Below are 21,584 nucleotides of genomic sequence, written 5' to 3'. Positions count from 1 at the left end.
TTTAGGTCTTCACTGATTTCTACTATGAGCATTTTGCACTTTTCACATAGGTATCTCACATACGTTTTATTCGATTTATACTTAAGTATTTCATTATTTTGGATTGGTTAAAAGTGGCACTGTGTTTTTAATATCAGTTTCTAATAGTTCACTGTTGGCCTACAGAAAGATGATTGATTTGTGTGTTGACCTTGTATCCTGTGACCTTGCTAAATTCACTTATTAGTTATAGGAGTTTTTTATTTGTTTGTTTTGCTAAGTCTCTTGGGATGTTCTATATATACAAACATGTCCTCTGTCAATAAGGGAAGCATTATTTCCTTTTTTCCAATCAATATGCCTTTGATTTCTTTTATGGTCTTATTGGAGTGATGATAGCAGATACCTTTGTCTTATTCCCCATCTTAGGGGGAAAACATTTAATCTTTTGCCAGTAAGTATATCAGCTGTAGGTTTTATGTAAATTCCCTTTATCAAGTTAAGGAGATTCTCTCCTTTTCCTAGTTTGCTGAGAGTTTATAACAAAAATACAAGTTGAATTCTGTAAAACCCCTTTTCTGCTTCACTGAATATGATCATGTGGGTTTTGGTTTTTCTTCTTTATCCTCCTAACTTGATGGAGGACAATGATTGGTTTTTGAATACTGAACATCCTGGCACTCTCTGGATAAAACTCCACTTGGTCATGATGTATTTTACATATATGTATATATGATGTATGTATATATCACACACATATATACTTGCTAATGTTTTGTTGAGGATTTTTACATTTGTGTTCATGAAGGATATTTGTCTGTAGTTTTCTTTTCTTATACTGTTCCCCCCACCTCCCCTTGGGTAATAATGGTCTCAGAAAATAAGTTGGGAAGTAGTTCCTCCTCTTAATTTTCTGGAAAGGACTGCGTCGAGTTGGTGATTTTTTTTTCCTTTTAATGTTTGGCAGAATTCTTCAGTGGAACCATCTGGGTCTGAGATTTCTTTTTCAGAAGATTTTTAACTACAAATTCAATTCCGTTATTTGGGACACTTTAGGCTTTCTATTTCATCTTGTAGGAGTTTTGGTAGCTTATGGTTTTTGAGTAATGGGTACCTCTCACCTAAGGTGTCAAATTTATGTGGATAGAGTTGTTTATAGTATTCCTTCATGGCCCCTTTGATGTCTGAAGAGTGTGTAATAATATCTCCTTTTTTATTCCTGCTATTGGTAATTTGTGACTTCTTTTTGGTCATTCGTGCAAAAGGCTTACCATTTTTATTGATTTTTTAAAAATCACCTTTTGACTTTTCTCTATTATTTTTCTGTTTTCAGTTTTATTGATTTTTGCTCTTTATTATAATTTTCATTCTTCTTTTTGCTTTGAATTTATTTTGCTCTGCTGTTATAGTTTCTTAAGGTGGAAGCTTCGTTGTTGATTTGAGACCTTTACTCTTTTCCACTATAACCATTTAATGCTATAGATTTTCCTCTAAGCACTGCTTTAGATGCAACCCACAAATTTTGATATATTGTATTTTTATATTTGTTCAGGTCAAAATATTTTCTAAAATTCCTTGAGACTTCCTCTTTAACCTTTGAATTACTTAGTAGCCATACTGTTAATTTCCAAGTTTTAGAGCTATTGTTCTCACCATCTTTCTGTTTGTAATTTAATTTCGTTCATTTAGACTTCTTTACATTTATTTTATGAAGCAGGATTTGGTGAGTGAATGTTCAATGGGTACTTGAAAACAGTGTGTATTCTGCTATTGTCGGGTGGAGTGTTCTAAAAATGTCAGGCAGATCCTCTCGGTTGATGGTGTTTTTCAGTTCTTGTAAACTCTTGCTGAATTTCTCTCTACTAGTTCTATTACTGAGATGAGCATATTAAAGACTCATTGCACTTTGAAGCTCTGTTGTTAGGTGTATACACATTTAGAATTGTTATGTGTTCTTGGTAAATCGACTATCATTATGTAATGCCATTCTTTATTCCTGGTAATTTTCTTTGCTCTGAAATCTACTTTATTTTATATTAATATAATCACTCTGGCCTTCTTTTAAGTAATGTTTGTGTGGTATATCATTTTCCACAGTTTTCCTTTGAGCCTACTTATATCATCATATTTTGAGTGAATACTTTGTGAACAGCAGATAGTGAAGTCATTAAAAAAATTCATTCTGACAATCTCTTTTAGTTGGCATGTTTAGACCACTTACATTTAATGTAATTATATGTTTGGATTTAGGTGTACCATTTTACCATCCGTTTTCTGTTTTATTTTTTTCATTCTTTGTCTTTTGTTGTTGTTCCTATTTCTTTTATCCTGCCTTCTTTTGGGTTGTTTATTTCATTTTAATTTATTTAATTTATAAAGTATTTCATTTTAATTTATCTATTGTGTTTTTATTTAATATAGTTCCTTGTGTAGTGCTTAGTAAGCACTCTATGGGTTATAATATAAAAAACTATCATTGCAGGGCCTACTTAGAATATTTTACCATTTCAAGTGGAATGGAGAAACTTTATTCCATTTAGTTCCCTATATCCTCCCTCCCTTTATGTTGTAGTTATCTTAGGTACTACATCTACATACACTGAATCATATCAGATTATGTTATTTTTCCCAAATGTCAGACTATCTATTCTATGTAGCCAGATATTTACCATTTCTGTTACTCTTCCTTTATATCTCTTATCCCAAGTGTCCATCTGGTATCATTTCCTTTCTGTTAGAAAAACTTCCTTTAGCAATTCTTTTAGAGCAGGTCTACTGATAAAAAAACTTTTAGTTTTTAGTTTTTAGGTTTTTTGTTTTTTGGTTTTTTTTTTTTTCCATTTGAGAATGTCTTCACTTACCTTCATTTCTGATGGATATTTTTACTGGATCTAGAATCCTGGGCTAATGGTTCTTCTCTTTCAACTTAAAAAAAAATTCTGTGTCACTACCAGATGGCTTCCATGGTTTCTGATAAGAAATCCATGGTGCTATATAGATTTGTCCCATGTAGCTGGTCTTGGACCTTGGGTGGTGGTCTATCCTACATTTCAGATTTGAAAGGCTATGGTACACTATTTAAGGTCAGACCCACACATATTCAGTTTGGTGGTGAGCTCAGGATCTCATAACCTTCTTTATATGGTCACTTTCCTGAGCTCCTTCTTTTCAGATCTCTGCCTTGTACTTTCTGGTTCCCATGGCTCCCTTTTTGTTCCTCTGGCCAGAAAGCTGGTTCTTTGCTTTATTCTGCTTTGCCTCACACTTTTTACATCTGCACCTTCATTGGGGGTCATGCAGTAGAAAGATAGAGAGGAAGAAAGAAGAGTTTCATCCCACCCTCTTAGAATGATAGTTCCTCCCCTCAGAGAGAGAGATTCCTTTCCCTCAACATTTCAGGTTTCCTATGGATCCCTGTTGTCGCTGTTGTTCCTCCCGCTGCTGCTATCCCAGGATTGCTTACAGGGCACAAAGGCATGGAGAAAATAACAAAAGAGGGCAGATTTCCCCTTGATCAATCTGAGCCTTCGAGACCCTGATCCTGCTCCCCAGGCAGTCCTAGAGGGTTTCTCTGGGTCCTCTCTCTGCCAGCACTTCTGGGTTTTGGCTGCATTGAGTCTAGGTTAGGCGGTACTGGGGGGGAGAAAATACCAGGTCAGTGGTACTCCAAATTCTGATACTTTTCTAGTTTGCCTCCTATTTTCATTTCTCCAATAAGTGGAATCTTGAAGGCCCTTCTGTTGGGGGATTTCATGAGGCATATTATATAAAACATGCTCAATGCTTCTCTCCTCTCCTTCTTGGTGAGATGATCACAGGTGTGGATACTTAGTGTGCAAGACTGGGCTTTACATGCAACCACTCAAGAAGGATAGCTGTAGCTGGGATGGGGAGCAGGTCCTTCTGAGAAGCTTATGGCACAGGCCAGGAAGGAAGATGCTCATGTCCTATCCTCCTAGGAGAGGCCCCATGGCAGGAATGGGGAGTTTGAGCAGGCAGGTGAATGTAAACATGCTCCTCTAGGTTTTGTGTCCTCGGCCCTCTCTAAATTCACAAGGGCACATGACAGTGGTGCAGGTGCATTTTACATGTCACCCCAAATCCTGGGTTTTCCTAAGGGGAAGAAATGAAAAATCATTGTATCAGAACTCCTGATCTGTGAACTAGATCAGGAATCAAGATAAAGTCAGTGAAAACAGGAAAAAATTACTATCATCATGGGCGGACTCCTCCTTTTAATCTACTTCATGTGCAGATAGGTTGCCATCTTTTAAATTGACCCCAACAAATCTAGTTCTGTTAACTGTGTAGATAGGACATGCTGATGAGGGAAAATAGAAGATGGCCTCTGAATCACATGTAGTTGGCCAAATGGAGTAAAAGCTGAAAAAATCAAATGCTACCCAATGAAGTTGGAAGACAGTGGCCGAAACCAGTGATAGAAGCACCGGTGGGCTGCCCTTGCTGCTAAGGGCAGCTGGGTTTTTGAGTAAAAGGTATAACAATAGGTCTGTAAGTATGCAGTTCCAGGCAGAGTAACTTTTTCCTACAAAGAGTCTCCATGGGGAGGGGCGAAAGGCATTTTATGAGGCACATTACTTTCACACTTACAGGCACCACTGGAAGTTAAAGAGTGGTTGGGGTAGCAGAGAATCAGGATGGTACAGCTTAGCTGAAGGATCATTAAACAGATTTCCTGAAGATGTGAGTTCTCATCCTGGTTCTGCCACCTATGCCAGGAAAGAGTGGGCAAGGCACTCCCACCTCCATGGGCCTCAGTTTCCTCTTACAAAATAGTGAGGACATTGGTATGGTGATTTCAAACCAGAGAATTAAAAATTTTCTGAAACTCCCCCTGCCCCATCAAAAGATGAGTTCTAATCCCCCTCCCTCCTTGAGTACGGGCTGGCTGACCTCAGTGACTTGCATCTAGGGAATAGAATGCAGCACAAGGGAACTGCCTGACTTCCAAGGCTAGGTAGTAACAGACACACAGCTTCCCTCTGGCTCTCTTGCCCATGAATGCTTGCCCTGGAACCCAGTCACGTGTAGTGAGGAAGCCACCACTCCTCCACGTAGAAAGCCACAGTCCCAGTTGACAGCTTATATCAACCACTAGCCACGGGAATAAACATGTCTTCAGGTGGTTCCAGCCCACAATCTTTTTTTTTTTTTTTTAAGATTTATTTATTTATCTTAGAGAGAAAGAGAGAGAGAGGCAGGCTCGATCCCATGACCCATGAGATCACAACCCCAGCAGAAACCAAGAATGGATGCTCAACTGACCGAGTCACCAGGTGCCCCTCCAGCCCACCATCTTTGAGCTGCTCTAGCCAAGACCACAGGGAACAGGGACAAACATTCCCTGCCAGGCCCTACCCGAGCTGAAGATCCATGGGCAAATGAATGCCATGGTTGAATCCTGTACATTTGGAGAGGTTTGTTATCCAGACGTAGGAGAGCTAATGCCTAAGGCAAAGGCTCAGTGATGCCCAAGATTCCTTCTAGACCAGGAATTCTGACATATCGAAACTGGGCTAACTAGTTCCACATTATAGGATGAGACAGAAACCGATCAGCATGCAGACTTGTCCTCTCAAACCTGAGAATTATAAATGGAGCAAAATGAACCTGTCTGAGAAGGCTTATCAGGATTGGGTCTTAGGCTTCTTTTGAAGTCTCCACAAAAGGCTCTGGGGAACCTGAAACAGAGGGAGTGGTTGAAGAAGGAACTCACAGTTTCTTGTAGAATTGAAATCTATCAAGTAGGTGCTCACTGTCAACATCCAGGGAGGCAACTGTGACAAAGGCAATCCTCGGAGGCATGACATAAATTTTAAATATCCTCCACAGTAAGACAGTCCTATCCATGAAAGGTTAACTTCCACGAAGAATCAATTAGAGTCTGATCAGCCACATGAACAAAGACCTTATAAGAGGATTCCTCTTAAAACTTGATGGGCATTGTAGAAAAACGAGATGGGAAATATGTCTAAATAATAACAGTGGCTCTCTATAGGTAGTGATGGTTATAAATGAGTTTGCTGACTGCTTTAAACATTTCAGTATTTTTCAAGTGTTTTGGTGTTTTTTCATATGTAAGAAAATGTACAAAAATGATGGGAATAAAGTTGATATAAGACAGTGTTGGGCAAAGGGTCTTCCATGGAAAATCATGAAGAATTATTTAGAGAAAAAAGAAGAACTATGGCCAGGGAAGGTTATTTTGTTGTTACTAATTTTGGGTTTTTTTTCCCAGGTAATTTTTTAAATTCACAGTTACATAAAATGGAACAGATTTTGGGTTATTTGTTAATTGCTGTCTTAGCACTTTTAATGTGCTAAGGAGCTGAAACTCTCCAAAAGGGAGGAAAAAGTAAACAGCATGGCCCAAACTTGTTTTCAGGGGCATTTCCTCAGATTAGTGTTTCCCATTCTGGGAAATTCTGGCATAAAGCAAGGTCCATTTCAGGTCAGAGCAGTCCCCTCTGTACCCAGGCCTGGGTCCTCGGGACAGGTGCACACCTCCTCATGTCCATAAGCCAGGCAGCCTCCTGCACCCCCAAGGGGTGGGGGATGAAGACTCCACTGAGCTCAGGAGCTCAGTTCAAGGAGAGAATGTCACCTGGGTGTGTGGAGAGAGAAGTCACCCCATGTGGCGCTAGATGGGTCAGGCTGGTGCTGCCCTCATCTCATGGAGAATTCTAGAGTATGTTTTCTACTGCAGAGACTTGGCGAAGGGATTGTGGGATCCCTGAGCTCAGCCAGTGCTATTCTTTTCTCCTGAGATGTAACTGGGACATTTTTACTCTTAACCGGAGTTATCAGAAAATGTTGAGGCCCAAATGGGAAGTTGGCTTAATTTTCCAGTGATTCTTACTTAACAGTCACACAGGGAGAATTTCACGGGAGCACAAGCCTCAGCAATTTGTCCCTGAAATTCTCAAACGAATATTTAGCTTTTCCTGCAGAAAAGAAACATTTTCAAAATGGTGGACTTCGGACCATCCTTTTTCAACTTAAAATTTATTGAAATCATTGAAAGGGCCTTTAGTGAATTCCTCTTTGCCACAGATGCTCCCAGAGAGGTTCTGGGTGTCCCTGGCCAAGGACTTTCCCAAGTTTCTAAGCCTACCAGGCACACAGTTCTCCTTCTGACAATTCTTCTTAGCCGACCAAATTACCCCACCAGGGTAGAAGCCAAGAGCCCCGAATAGAGGGAGGCCCCTTTTCCATTCTGCTGTTTACTGGGCCACAGTAAGAATTAGCATTCTGCCTGCGAGTGCGGTTCTACTTTTTCCCTTTGTTTGGAATACAGAATCACTCATCTGGAAATTACAGGGCAATATAAATGAATCGTGTGTCCTGATACCTCTATGTTCTTGCAAAGCCTGCTGCTGCCTTAATCACCAAATAAAACAAACAGAAAGGAAGTCTCAAACATTTTTTACTGCCATCTCCCCCCTGTGTCGGGGCTTATGATGATGTGCATAACTCCCAATCAAGAGCCTATGAAGGAAAATCATAGCAAAATTAGCACTATCGGCTCCAGCTGGAAACATCGACATATCATGAATAGGGCCAGGCTTTTCATTCTGCACCAAGCGTGCACCCAGGGGCACCAGCAAGCGTGCTGTGGAGCTGGAGTCCTGCAAGTGGGCTACGACCTTCATGGATCAGACCAGCTTTTCCTTTCAGACCTACAGAATTTACCTCCAGAGAAATGAAACAATAAAACGAGGTCGGTCTCCTCCTCTTAACCATATTCCTCTCCACGAAAGAGCACTTGGCTGAGAAATAGAGCTTATGAATTCTGATCATTCCCGGCTCTGCTCAACACAGGCCCTGCAGGATATGTTTCCTCCTTTATGCTTGTTTTCCAGAATGCCTCTCTATCTTGCCCAAAGCCCTCTGAAGGCAAGGTAATGCTATGTATCCTCCTTTTTTCTTCCACTTGCTTAGTATATTACTTAGTTAACAAATATTGATGGAAGGGTGACTGAATGCTCTCAGTCATTGGTCCACATTGATAAAGTCTCCCCGGGGGAACCAGGAGAAATGAGCAACCTCCCAATGGCTAAAGCTTTTCCTTCTGCAACACTCAGCTTCTGCAAAAGTGCATGCATGGGCTTCTTGGTTGTGGTGCTGGATCTCCCTCTTGCCTGACTTTAGCTTGTGTGTGCAAACCAGCATTCACGCTAACGAGAACCCCAAGAATTGGCTCCTTCTGCCTGACACTCCTCATTCTTATTAATAAAAGGCAGCAACCACTCTAATCTTACTACCCATCTTCCCTCCTGCAACAAAAATGCACATGGTTATGGAAACAAAACTTCCCAGCTGGTAGGAGATGATGTCACTTTAATGAATGCTGACGAACTAGTCACTTAATATGGGACAGAAGAAAGAGGCCACCACGAGTGAGCTTCTTCTTAGTGCTCCGTTCTCTCACGAAACGGATTAAGCTGTACTTTACAATACTGCAAAGTTACAGAAACTGGCTTTCTTTGGGAAGTGAGGATTCCTACGGCACTTTCTGCCCCCGACCCCTTGCGCACGTGGTCAGCCAAAAGGCTCCCATTTACTGACTGCCATGAGATGTTGTTAGGAGTCCAGGCTCGGAATATTGTCTGAATTTGAATCCCTGTCTGGCACTGACTGGGACTGTGTGATCCCATGCCTCGGCTTTCTCGGCTGTAAAATGGGGCTAATGATAACCGAGCTTGTGGGGTTGCTGTGAGGATCACAGAGGTCATGCCTGCAAAATGCTGCAAGCCCACAGTGAGGGCTCCGGACACATTAGCGTTCCTTGTTAGCTCCGTGCCCTCCTCAGTGTGTCATGGGCTTACACGCAGCTGCGTTTAATTCTGCCGTAACCCTACCAAGAGGTTGCTGCTATCAGCACCCCCATTTTACAGAGGAAGAAACTGCAGCTAAGATAAGTGTAGTAGCTCGTCTGAGGACAGAAAGTAAAAGTGTCAGGAGTCAAAGCAGGCCTGTCTCATTCTAAGCTGTGCACTTCCTGCCCATCACACCGCTTCCTGGATGACCACACGCACACACACACCACAAAACTACATCACACCAGAATTAGAAACGCAGGTGTATGACTGGACCACAAAATGGTCCACTGGGAACTTTGTTATCCAGGGATTCCAAATGTCTCTCCGTCAAACTGTTTCCTTTTTGAGTTCAAGGCCTGTGTTTTTGCATCTTCCCTCAAGAAAATAGCAAACAGCTCTGACACACAATGGGCACTCAATACTCCCCGGATTTGCAGGGGAATTCACAGAAGAAAGTGGAATTTGTCCTGGTTCCGAATACTTGATCAAACAAGCCAAACAAACCGGAAATTCCCTAAAGCTTTGGAAACCTTGCCCAACAGAACGCGTGTTTTCTGGAGACAATAAGGGTTTTGAGCTGAAGCTGAGCATTTCTAATCTCATCAAAAAAAAAAAAAAGTCATGTTGAGTGCAAACTATTCCTATCAGGCCTCCAGGTGGGATTAGGGGAAGGGCCTCTCATGCTGTTACAAAGCCTGCTAGAATGGGAGGCTTCGAAACGGATATAATCTTAGGATTGTGGTCATTTTTTCCTGGTTTTTCCCACATGTTATGAGGGACACTGCATTATTGCTGGCATTCTGGCAAAAGGATCTGGGTATTACCAAACATTCTAGACCTGTTTCCCTCTCTGAGGTCAAGAGGGGGTGAGGGCCAGCCAGCAGCCTCACTACCCCGTATGTGTGCATGGAGGTTCCCAAACAGGCAGTGTGGGGGTGTGGGTGTCCACGGCTCAAAGCAAACAGGGGTGGGAATGAATGGAAAGAAACTGCATAAGACCTGATTTATTGCTACGAACTTTTAGCTAAGATTTTATTGGACTGTGTCTATCTGGTGACGCCTGAGTATGGAAGAATTTCACCTCTGGATTTCGAGGTAAGCATTGCAGTGGAGGCAGGGCTGGGGCCAGGGGGCCGGGAGGTGACACGAAAATGAGGATGGCAGAAGCAAACTCCCACTGACTTCAGAGTCACGCCGCGACAGAGCTCTCAGTCTGGGCCTGCCAGAAAGGCTGACAGTCCCTACGTGAAGGGATGTGCTCATGGTCTGGGGAATAAGAACAGAGTCTGAGGTTAGGAAGCCTACAGTTCACTTCCACTTCTGCCACTTGTTCGAGCTTTATGATGTTTGACAAGGTACTGAGCCTTAGTTCCTCATCCACAGAATGGGAATAACAGTGAAATACACCTCAAAGTAATGTTGAGATGATAGGAGAGAATGCATAGAAAAGTACTTAGCATCCAAGGATTAGGGCACCCAGGAAGCACTCTGTGACTGCCGGCCATCACTGCTGACCCTTTCATGATGCTAACAAGAATACCCTGTCAATGTATTAATCACCCTGGAGGAGGGCAGGGCAGAAGTGACTGCCTGGTGTTGCAGGTGAGAAAGTGGTAGCTGAGAGAGGGGAGGGTGTGCTGCAATTCGCGAGCTGGGACAGGGCTGGTGTCCACCTCTGCACCCAATCCACGGCTCCCTGCGAGGAGACCAAGAGGCCAAACACCCAGAGGAAAGAACCAGAAGCCAGCCTGCCCATGAGAGAGGGCAGGAGGATTCCATTCTCGTCTGGTCTGGGTTAGTCTGTTCATCCACTTGTTACTTGAGACCACACGGATTTTGCGACCCTTGGAGGTTGTGGCTTAAGGTCTGAGAAGCAACGCTGTGGGGAGCATGGGGGAGGGCATGTTACTTCAGAATAAACTGGGGTGTTATTTGAATTGTTGTCTATTTAGATTTTTATTAGAGAACGTTTTCTTTTCCTTTTTTTTTAAAAAGAGATTTTATTTATTTTGGAGACAGAGAGCATGAGCGGGAGGGGCAGAGGGAGAGGGAGAGAGAATCTCAAGTAGATTCCACACTGAGCGCAGAGCCCGACATGGGTCTCCATCTCAAGACCCTGAGATCATGACCTGATCCAAAACCAAGAGTCAGACACCCAACCGACTGCACCACCCAGGTGCCCCGAGAAAATTTTCAAACATGGAAAGGTGGAGATAAGTGTACGATGAACCGCCCCGTTTCAACAATCCTCGCTCTGGGCGCACCATGTTTCATCCATACCTCTGGCCATTTCCCCTGCTCCCTGATTTTTCTCTAAGGAAATACTTGAGAAATTGACAAGCAAGGCAGACTCTCCCTGTGCCCTGCAATTCAGGGCTGGCCGGCCTGGAGTGGCTGAGGACTTGTTCTCATGCCTGTCACCCTTCCTCCTGCCAACAGGAGCCATGGAAGGCAGACACCAAACTGGGGGACCTCTGAGGCTCCACCATTTGCGAGTGGAAGATGCTCTAAGTGACAACCAGGCAGTGGGTTCTGTGAAGGGAAGCAGGCAAACCCTTCAGCTCTGCAGCAGTCTGAGAGCCTGTCACAGAGGCCTGGGGGACCCAACACACACACACACACACACACACACACACACACACACTGGCAGGAACAGAAAGAGATGAGACCAGAGGAAGAAGGCGCATCCTCAGGCCTGAGTGAAGGCTTTCCCCGGAGAGCACACTCTATTGCCAGGCCTGTCACCAGCAGCCTGATGGTCTGTAGTCACTTACCAACTGCCTCCATTTACCTGTGTCCTCTTCATGTCCCCTTTCTTCCCTGAAGCCTAGCACAGTAACTGCCCCTGGGGGCGAATTGTGTGACGTCGAGAATATTCGAAGGCTCTTTACCTTCAAACTATCAACTCCATGACTCCACACACAGTAGGTATTCAGTAAATGCCCAGTGGAGGAGTAAGCAAGGATAGGGTTATAACAGCTCGGACACACCAGCTACCAAGCTAGTATTTCTGGCCAACTCCACAACCACATAAGGCATGGGATCTCCAAGAACGGATGAAGAAACTGAGGCAGGGTGTATGGAAGTGCTTAGTGCACGGGGATGATTATTACTATGTGCTCCATGTGTGGGAAAGATGATTCTTGTTATTGTCCAAAGCCAGGCAGCTCCCACAGTGGGGCCAGGATTTGAACCCAGGCGTGCCTGGTTCCAGCCAGGCTGCCTTACGAGCAGTGTCTGTGCTGGAAAAGTGGTAACCAGTGGCCCGTGAAAGGAGACCCAGGTCACCAGGGTTAATACACAAACATGTGAAAAATAAAACCACCTGGCAAATCCCAGACGATGAGGAATTTCAGGATAAGGAACAAAATTGAGGGAGCTGGTATACATTTCTTTTTTTAGTAGAGCAACTGCAATATATCAAGAACAGTGGATACCAAGAGCATGTTCCCCGCCCCACCCCCAGCCTGTCTTGCTGGTGCTCTCATCCATGCGGAGCGAGGACAAGCATGCTTGAGTCTGGCAGACCACACAAAACGTGCCGAGGCAGGAAAGCCCTGCCTTCTTACCTCTTTGCCCTGTCTTTCTCATCTTCATCCATTAGATTTTCTACGCAGTTTTTCCTGTAAAAAAGAACAGATGATTATTGTTCTGCTTCTAGACTTTTTTTACAGGTCTGTCTGGGTGTCACCATTTTGTTCTTATCTAACCCACAAGCCTGAGCCCAGAGCTTCTCAAACTTTTGGGTTCCAGCAAAACCCTTTACACTCTCAACAAATTATTGAGGACACTGCAGAGCTCTTGTGTATGCGGGTCCAAACTGAGAAATCTTAAATACGCAAGCACTCATTCCAATAGATGTCAGAGCCATGCCATCATCAGAAGTCAAAAGAGCTTCTAGACACGTTCACTGTATATTCACCAGAGTAAAAAAAGGCAAATAATGTGTTAATATGAGGAAAGTTGTTTTGACCTCCCAGACCCCCCAGGGGTCCCCAGATCACACTTTGACAATTGTTGTCCAGACCCAGCTCAATGAAGTATCTGTTTATCTCAGACCTTAAACCTGCAAGGTGCCCGTGACATTGTAAAGGACAGACAGCATTTATATATCTGTTCATTCAAACACACAAACCCCTCTTGCATGCAGCCAGGAAAAAACAGGGCCCTAAAGTACTATAATCCACAGTCCTTCCTTTAAGGCATTTACACTTCCCTAGATAGTCAAGGCACACAAATGCGAAAAATTAAGTAACAATCCAGGAATGTTCTTGCAACCCAAAGTCATCAGAGACTACCTCACAGCCCAGAGCCTGCACTCTCCCAGGCAGCTGGCTGGATGTCTTAAGCCTCACAGATCCGGGTTCCTCTGCCATATGCAGGCCTGTGAGTCTTCACGCTTCGGAGCCATGGCTCAGACTCCTTATTTTATTCACACTCATCCCAGAGTCCCGTCTGTCTAGGGTGCGCCCCCTCCCGCCAGCCCTCTGAGCAGGTGTCCATGAGGCCAGAGCCTGCAGGGGGAACTTGAGGTGAAGGCTGTGGTGGCCGAGCGGGCAGAGTGGCCGGGATCAGGGTGGGGACCCCGGGAGAGCTGAGTCACTATTGCCCACACACTTCTGTTCTCAGAGGGTCTGAGGTCAGAACTCCAAACCCGACACTTTGCGAATGCACTAACAGTCTCAAAACTTCAAGTTGTAGATATGTTTTAATGGGGCCAATGAATCTATGTCTAAGATAATCTGGTTGTGTGACTTTGGTCTGATACGTGCACAGGGACGGGTGTGAGCTGGACGCGGAGGGAGAATTTTGCAGCTCCACATGCTTACACTCAGTTTGTCTACACACACACACTCCGTTCAGTCAACGGCAGCCATATTTTAGTGATAGATGTGCGAGACACGCCATTCAGCAGTTGAGGCTTGTATCATAATTAAGATGGGGTTACCACCTCTGTAAACGGGCATGTGCTTCATGTTTTCCAGATGGAGTCTGTTCCAAGTTTTAAGACATGAAAAATGTGGTGTCAAGTTAGTGATGCACTACCCCAGGTCTGTGCTCCCAGGAAAGTGCCGGCTACGCATGTGTCCAGGGCGTGAGCGAGCACCCAGCCAAGCCAAGCCCTTCACCAGGTGCCCCCAGACAGAGCAGCTTCATGGGAGGGATGTGGGCTTCACGCTGCTTCCCTGAGGTTCCGGGATCCTGGGATTACTGGGATTGCTTAGTCATAAATGAAAACTTACAAGTGACTAATAGCTGTTCTTTATCAACCCCATCTTCTCTGTTTTATATTTGTTGGTCCTTAAACATTTCCTGAAACCATGAAGCCTTGATGACTTAAACGTACTCTCTCTTCTTCCTTATCCCTCCTGTTTCCTTGCCTGATTCTTGTTAACTTGACTCCTGTCTATGCTATTTGCTTAACTGCCCCTGTGTGAAGAGACGGCGCCTAAGCCGAGTTCCCCGGGGGCACCTGCCATGGGAGCGCCACACCTACTGAGCCTATTGTCTCCCATGCCCTCCCCATGGTTTTGTTTTTAAGATTTTATTTATTTATTTGAGAGAGAGTGAGCAAGGGTGAGCAGTGGGGGAGGGGCAGAGGGAGAGGAAGAGGCGGACACCTCGCTGAGCACGGAGCCCGATTCCAGAACTCCGAGATCATGACCTGAGCAGAAGGCAAGGCTGACGTTTAACCTACTGAGTCACCCAGGAGCCCCTCCATGGTTTTGTTGTTGTTGTTGTTGTTGTTGTTGTTTTAGTACTAAAAAGACTGTGGTGAAATACACATTACATAAAATGTGTCTCTTCTTTATTTTTTTTAAGATTTTTTCTTTATTTATTTGACACAGAGAGACACAGCGAGAGAGGGAACACAAGCAGGGGGAGTGGGAGAGGGAGAAGCAGGCTTCCCGCCAAGCAGGGAGCCCGATGCGGGGCTCGATCCCAGGACCCTGGGATCATGACCCGAGCCGAAGGCAGACGCTTAAGGACTGAGCCACCCAGGTGCCCCCAAATGTGTCACTCTTAAGTGGATAGTTCAGGGGGTTAAGTGCATTCACACTGTTGTACAACCATCACCACCATCTCCGGAACTCCCTTCATCTTGCAAAACTGCAACTCTGTGTCCATCAATCCCTAACTCCCCATTCCCTCTCCCCCAGACCCTGTAGCCACCACTCCGCTTTCTGTCTCTATGCATCTCTACGTCCCTCATGTAAGTGGAATCATACAGTATTTGTCCTTCTGTGGCAAGCTTATTTCAATCTTAGCATAATGTCCTTAAGGTTTATCATGTCATAGCGTGTATGGGGATTTTCTTCCTTTTTAAGGCTGAATAATATTCCACTGTGTGTTTATACCACCTTTTATTTTCCAGTCATCCATCCACGCACACTGAGTGGCTTCCACCTTTTGATTATCACGAACAGTGCCACTATGAACACGGCTGTACCCCCGACCCTTGTATTTTTGAGCCATCCTTTTATTTCAGGATGTGGATGAGCTAGACAGGGCCCAAAGGCATGCAAGCGAGGGGGTCAAAGGGAAGAAAATTTTTTTCTGTGATCTCTGGTTAAAAGAACAGCAGAGAAGTCTAAGGGGGTGGCAACTACTCTTCTCAATTGCATAGTTTGCAATGAGAAGGATTTTGAGCAGCGATTTTTTTTTTTTTTTTTTTTTTTTTTTAGGATCACACAGAGCCAGGAAAGAGAAAATGGAGCTCAAATGAAAGCAGAGAAGATTCTGTCTGGGGTTAAGAAAATAACTGTTGATGTGATTAACAATGGAGGGAAGCTATAGAATCTTTACTCAGGACAACCACATGTTCTAAGTGCCTTAGACATTTATGAGAGCTATTGGTCAAAATCCCAACAGGAAACGGGACTTCGTGACAAAGCTGTAGGCGGGGCCTAGGGGAACCAAGAGGGATGGTGTGGTTACCTAGGGTTGGTATCAGACAAGCTGTTAACACCTCCGAGGGTGAAGAGACCACAGGGAAACAGTTTCCCAAACCTGGAAGGAGTGTGTCATATAGGGGAGGGGACATTTGGTGGAAGGACGCAGTCAGCCTGAAGAAACCTTTTCATTAAGAGGAGAGTCAAGGGAATAAATACCTCACCTCTCTCTCCACCTGCCCCATTTACCGCGGGTGTCTCCTATTGGCTACACACACCACCCAGCACGCTGAGGTAGGGAGCCCATGATGTCATCAGTGTGGGGGAACCCCAGGTGCAGACAGAAGGGTGGAGAGGTGTGAAGGGGAACAGGAAGGCTACCCAGCATGCCAGTCATGTTCATTCCTGAGAGGCTCTTCCAGTTCTGGGTTTCTTGGATTTTCTGGAACACAAACTATTTAGAATCTTTTAAAACCTTTTACACTTCCCCCAATTTGAAGGATCGGCATCTGCATCTAGGAACTAAACATTCAAGAAATAATAACACGATAATGATGAGAGACTGAAGAAAGAGAGCCTGGCAGAGAAGATCCTTGGAACTACTTAAGACACAAAATCAGTAATGATAGAGTGTAACCCACAGAAGAAACTATTCATGAGTCCATACTGATACAAATAAAATAATAAATAAAGGGGCAGTTGGTGGGGGAGGCAGATCTCCCTTACACAAGAACTCCAATTCATAAATGTTGAAGGAATGAATATAGGAAACAGAAACTCACCGTCAGTACCCCATAGTAATAATTGTTGCAGGCAAGATCCATTGGTGGATGCTGAAATTAATACACAAACGTTTGAGAAGACTCAGGATATCTGCATAGTTTAAACTGTCTCCCACAATATATTTATTAATTACAAGGGAGAATGGTAACTTTACAAGTGGAGAAGGTTGGCAGACACCACCTTCCCTAGGGGTCAAAATTAACATCAGCAGTATAAGTTATACTCAAGTCTTTTGGTGGAAATAAGTGCTCGTTCTCTTGAGTGCTTATGCTTAGGAGTGTAACTGCTGTACCATAGGGTAGCCGTACGCTTAGTTTATTAAAAACTACCAACTGTTTTCCAAAGTGACTGTACAATTTTACATTCGCACCAGGAGCATGTGAGAGTTCCAGTGGCTCCTCATTCTTGCCAACACTTGGTATCGGTTTCTTACTTCTAGTCATTCTAGTGGATGTGTTGTGGGATCTCACTGGGATTTGAATTTGCATTTCCCTTCTGACTGATGATGCTGAGTATCTTTTCATGTGCTTATTGACCACTGAGATAGCTTCTTTTGTGAGACGTCTGTTCAAGTTTTTTTTGCCTATTTCTTCTTTCTTCTTAAAACTTGGGCTGTTTGTCTTCCTTGTCCTGATTTGTAGAAGTTTCTCTCTTCTGCATACAGGACTTTGCCAGATCTAGAGATCAATGTGTGAACATTTTCTCCAAGTCTGTGGCTGGCCTTTTCACTTTCATGATGGTGTCTTTTAAATTTGATAAAGTCCAGTTCATAAGTTTTTAATTTCATGGTCAGTGATTTTTGTGTCCTCAGAAATCTTTGCTACTTCAATGTCATGAAGAATTATCCTGTTTTCTTCTAGAAGCTTTATCATTTTAGCTTTTACATTAAGATCTATAGTCCATTGTAAATTAAATTTTTTCCCCTCCAATCTGGACATTCAGGTACTCCAGGATCATTTATTGAAAAGTCCACACTTTTTAAATATTTTCTTAGTTTTTACCTAATGTCCTTTTCCTGTCCCAAGATCTCATCTAGGACACCACATTACACTTAATCATTGTGTCTTCTTAGGCATCCCATAGACATGATAGTTTCTCACATTCTCCTTCTTTTGGATGACCTTGACAATTCAGGGGAGTATCTGTAGAACGTCCCTCAATTTGGGTTTGTCTGATGTTTTTCTCACAGACTGGGCCTGTGGGTTTTTCGGAAGAAGTCCACAGTGGCCAAGTGCCATTCTTATCACATCATATCAAGGGTATTAACAGCATCTATCACTGTGACATTGGCCTTAACCACCTGGCTGAGGTAGTGCTAAACTTATCTTTAAACTGCACGTTAGTGACATTTATACATAGTATGCGCAATAATTTTCTTCAACTTTCAGATACCCCTTTTCCAGATGAAGAATTGCTAAATTTAAAGTGTAGGTCCAGTTATCAATCTCAAAAAAGTACAATGAATATACTATCTCCTCTGTTTTTAGGTCTTGATACATAATCATTGAACTTTGATCAGATGGACAATTGGGCCCATTGCTTTCAACTTAGAGGCACTTTACCTGGAAACATATAGAGCACATGATTTGAAGACAGCTAACCTGCTGTTTAGGGAAGCTTATTCTGCTTCCCAACTCTGTGGTATCTTGTATTTGTCTATCTTTATGCCAGTTCTACGCGATCTCAACTCCTCTGGCTTTATCGGGATTCTTGGTAGCAATGTAGTGTGAGCTTTCCAATTTTGTGCTTCTTATTTAAGATTCTTGGCTATTCTAGGTCTTTGCATTTCCTTGCAAATTTTTGGAATTTACATTGTCAGTTTCTATAAAAATGCCTGCTGCAACCTTGATTGGGATTGTGTTGAATCTAGATTGTGTAGAATCTAATTTGGGAAAAACTGAAGCTTAAGCATGTTGAGGCCTCTGATCCTTGCATGCGGCTTCTCTCTGTGAAGAGGTAACAGAGCGTATTCAGTGAAGCACTAATGTGATGTTCAGTGATTCAACAGGTAGTTCCCAAGTGCCAGGGAACCTGCAAAGCCCCTGCTCTCATGGCTCTTAGAGGGTGGGGGGCAGGTAGAGGGGAGTGCGGGAAAGCCACAGGCAAGTACATAAGTAAACACTGTCAACTACTTATAACTTCTGTGGAGAAAAATAAAGGAGACTCCCTGGCGGCGGGGGGCGGTGGGGTGGGGCAGGGGTGGGGAGTGCTGTCGTGGGCTGGATCTTGCTCTGGTGTTTTAGGGAGTCATAGAAGGCCCACAAATAAGACCACGTTTGAGCTATGAACTAAGGGAAGTGAGCCATGGGCATACATACCAGGGAGACTGGACAAAGTTTGTCTTTTGCTCTGGGTGAATGGGAAGGCACTTGAGGTTCTGATCAGAGAGGCGAGAAATAGCTCCCTCAGAGGACAGCTGCAATTCTAGAAAGAATTAAGTTTGTACATGTGAAAGTGCCCAGCGCAAGCCTGGCCCACAGCCAATACTCAAAATCAGGTCATCTTCTTTGATGGCAAGGATGAGAGATAACGCATCTTTACACATGCCATGATGTCCAGCTCTGCTCCTTACCCATATTGAGTGCTCAACAAGTATCTGAGGAATGAAGGAGAGAAGGAAGGGAGGGACAGACAGGCAGAGAGCAGGAAAGGAAGGTCAGGGCCAGAGCCAAACCCTATCTGAATTCTGGTGTGATTGACTAACACTGACTCCCACAAATCTCTCAATGACCATGGTTAATCCAGAATGACAGTGCTCACAAAGTACATTTAAAGCTACAACTATGTCCTGATGACTAAAAGTTAAAACAAACACTGCCGTGTGTGCAGGAGCTATTACCTAAAGGTAAAATCCACTCGGACTCTTCAAAGGGGCCAATGGCTCCCTCATCAACCCTCAGCCAGGACAAAAGTCTGAAAAATCATAATCTCATTTTATCTCCATCCGGTTCTATGGGGAGAATGGGCTGGCTCTGGTTATCTCCCCTTACGAATCAGGAAGCACCACCCAGAAGGGCTGCATGACCTGCGCCTGGACACAGCCTGCGGGCAGAGCCCACCCCGGGCTGTGTCTTCTTGGAGCGGACTCGGGCACTTCACCCACAACCCGCTGAGCATGTGGGGCTTCTGACTTCAGAGCCAGGCTGATTTAAATTTCAGTTCCAACCCACTTACTCTATGACCTTGAGCAAGTCCCTTAAACTTCCTGAGTTTCTGTTTCCCTCATTCCTAAAGTGAGGCTGACACCCACCAGGCAGAGATGGTGTGAGCCGTCAATGAGAAGTATGTCTGCACGCATGGGTGCAAAAAGGGCCAGCCAGACGCCTGCAACCAGGCCTCAGGGTGAGTCCTGTCCATCCCATGCCTGCCTCCCATAACGGTCCTAGCCTGCTAAGGCAGGTGACTCCAGGCTCATTCTTTCTTCTTATCGGCCTTAAATTTCAACGAACATACTCTCTGCACAGCAGGAAGGTCACCGCAGGGTGAATGGAGCTACAGAGACCTAACATTTCCGAGAGGTGCTCCCGACCAGAGAAAGGGAGGACTGTATGGGTGGGAAGATATGTTACCAGCCGAGAGGCACCCACAGATGGGTGCTTCTGCCCCACCTCCAGAGACCACGTGTGGCTGCCAGCAAGCAGGGTGGTTGGAGACCGCCAAGCAGAGTGGGGTGGGTAAAGCACCTTGGGCTAGGCCCAGGAAGCAGCCCAGCTGCAGAACGAAGCCAGCAAGGCCAGTGAGCACGGGCTGGGCTTGGGAAGTCCCCACCTGCTACTAGAGGAGGGCACAGAGCTAGTGGGACACACGGGGTCTCTGAGCTCCTGCGGCTGGCATCCACCTCTGGGAAGAGGAAAAGGCCGTGGTGGCCTGGAGTCGCCGAGCTGAAACCCTGCTTCTGCCCTTCAGCTGCTCTGTGCGACCTTGGGCAAGGAGGTGTGTTGCCAGTCCTCGTGCCTCACCGGTGACAGTAGGGACTTCTTCATTGTGCGGTGACAAGAAGAAAATGAGAGAACTGGTGAGAAACCGCCAGCACAGGCCCTGGGCACATAGAAATCCTCAAAAATTTCTAGCTACTATTGATCACAATATCAGGAATGATAATAAGCTAAATAGTAGGCAGTGGAAACTGGTACTTAAGCCTATAAAATATCTTTGATCAGAGTGGGATTATTGTTCCTGTCTACCAGAGTTGAAAAGTGTGTGTGTGTGTGTGTGTGTGTGTGTGTGTGTGTGTGTGTGTGGTGGGGGGCATGGCAGAAAGACAGACAGACATCAGACATGCCCACACACTGCCTGGAGTGGTGGCCCTGCCCGAGGTGTGCGGTGGTAACTCAGCAAAGACCTAGGTTGTTGTCAGGCTGGGAGGAAAGGAAAGAAGGAAATGGGACAAACACAGAATGACTGAGGATGTCCTCAAGAAATGGCTATTGACCTTAACTGAACTGAAGAACAAAAGTGAGGTCTGCAAGTGACATTTTCATTACCTAGGTGAAATTTCTACACTAAGGGTTCTGGAATGTTCTTTATCACAGCCACCTACTGCTATACAACGGATTGAAACTCTGGCCCTTGGCGAACAGTGGCCTGCAAATGGCAGCGTGCTTGTTTTCTCATGGCACATCTGCCCTGGGTCCCACAGTGTGTCAGCAGTGAGATGGGAGGCTGATGAATCATTTAGGCAAAATCAGCTGTAAACAATATGTAAATGAATGGGTATGGTTGTGTTCCAATAAAACTTTATTTACAAAAACAGGCTGGGGGCCAGATAGAATCACTAGAATCACCACTCAGCCTTCCTCTTCAGGGTCTTTTACTTTCTAACTTTTTGTACAGCCAGGATAAGCCAGTGGGTCATTCCATATCATCTTGAATTTTCTTCCAAATGACTATTATAAGCCTGTTGTGTTGCAAGGCCGTTGTTTTTATAAAATGAAATCATGACATTTTCAAATTGGCTGAGAAATGTTTGAATTATAGGACCCAACTTACCCAGAGAATCCTAATATTCCTCCCCACCGTACCGACCAAACCTGGTGAATTTAGTTCATTAAAAAGAAAAAAAAATATTAAAAACAAGAATGTATTG

At 44.4% G+C, this 21,584-nt stretch overlaps 1 protein-coding gene across 1 annotated transcript in view; it reads right to left on the bottom strand.

The window, feature by feature from the left end:
* NPAS2 (neuronal PAS domain protein 2) overlaps nucleotides 1-21,584 on the bottom strand; it is a 151,065-nt gene that overhangs the window by 68,973 nt on the left and 60,508 nt on the right. The window contains exon 2 of the mRNA XM_027622741.2: nucleotides 12,392-12,445. Within this exon, the coding sequence (XP_027478542.1) occupies nucleotides 12,392-12,423 (32 nt within the window). The 5' untranslated portion in view covers nucleotides 12,424-12,445. The remainder of the gene's footprint in view (nucleotides 1-12,391; nucleotides 12,446-21,584) is intronic.

The sequence above is a fragment of the Zalophus californianus genome, chromosome 8 (assembly GCF_009762305.2).
Source record: "Zalophus californianus isolate mZalCal1 chromosome 8, mZalCal1.pri.v2, whole genome shotgun sequence".
Lineage (NCBI taxonomy): Eukaryota > Metazoa > Chordata > Mammalia > Carnivora > Otariidae > Zalophus > Zalophus californianus.
Note: the sequence above shows the minus strand (reverse complement) of the source record. Positions and strands in the feature narration are given on the sequence as shown.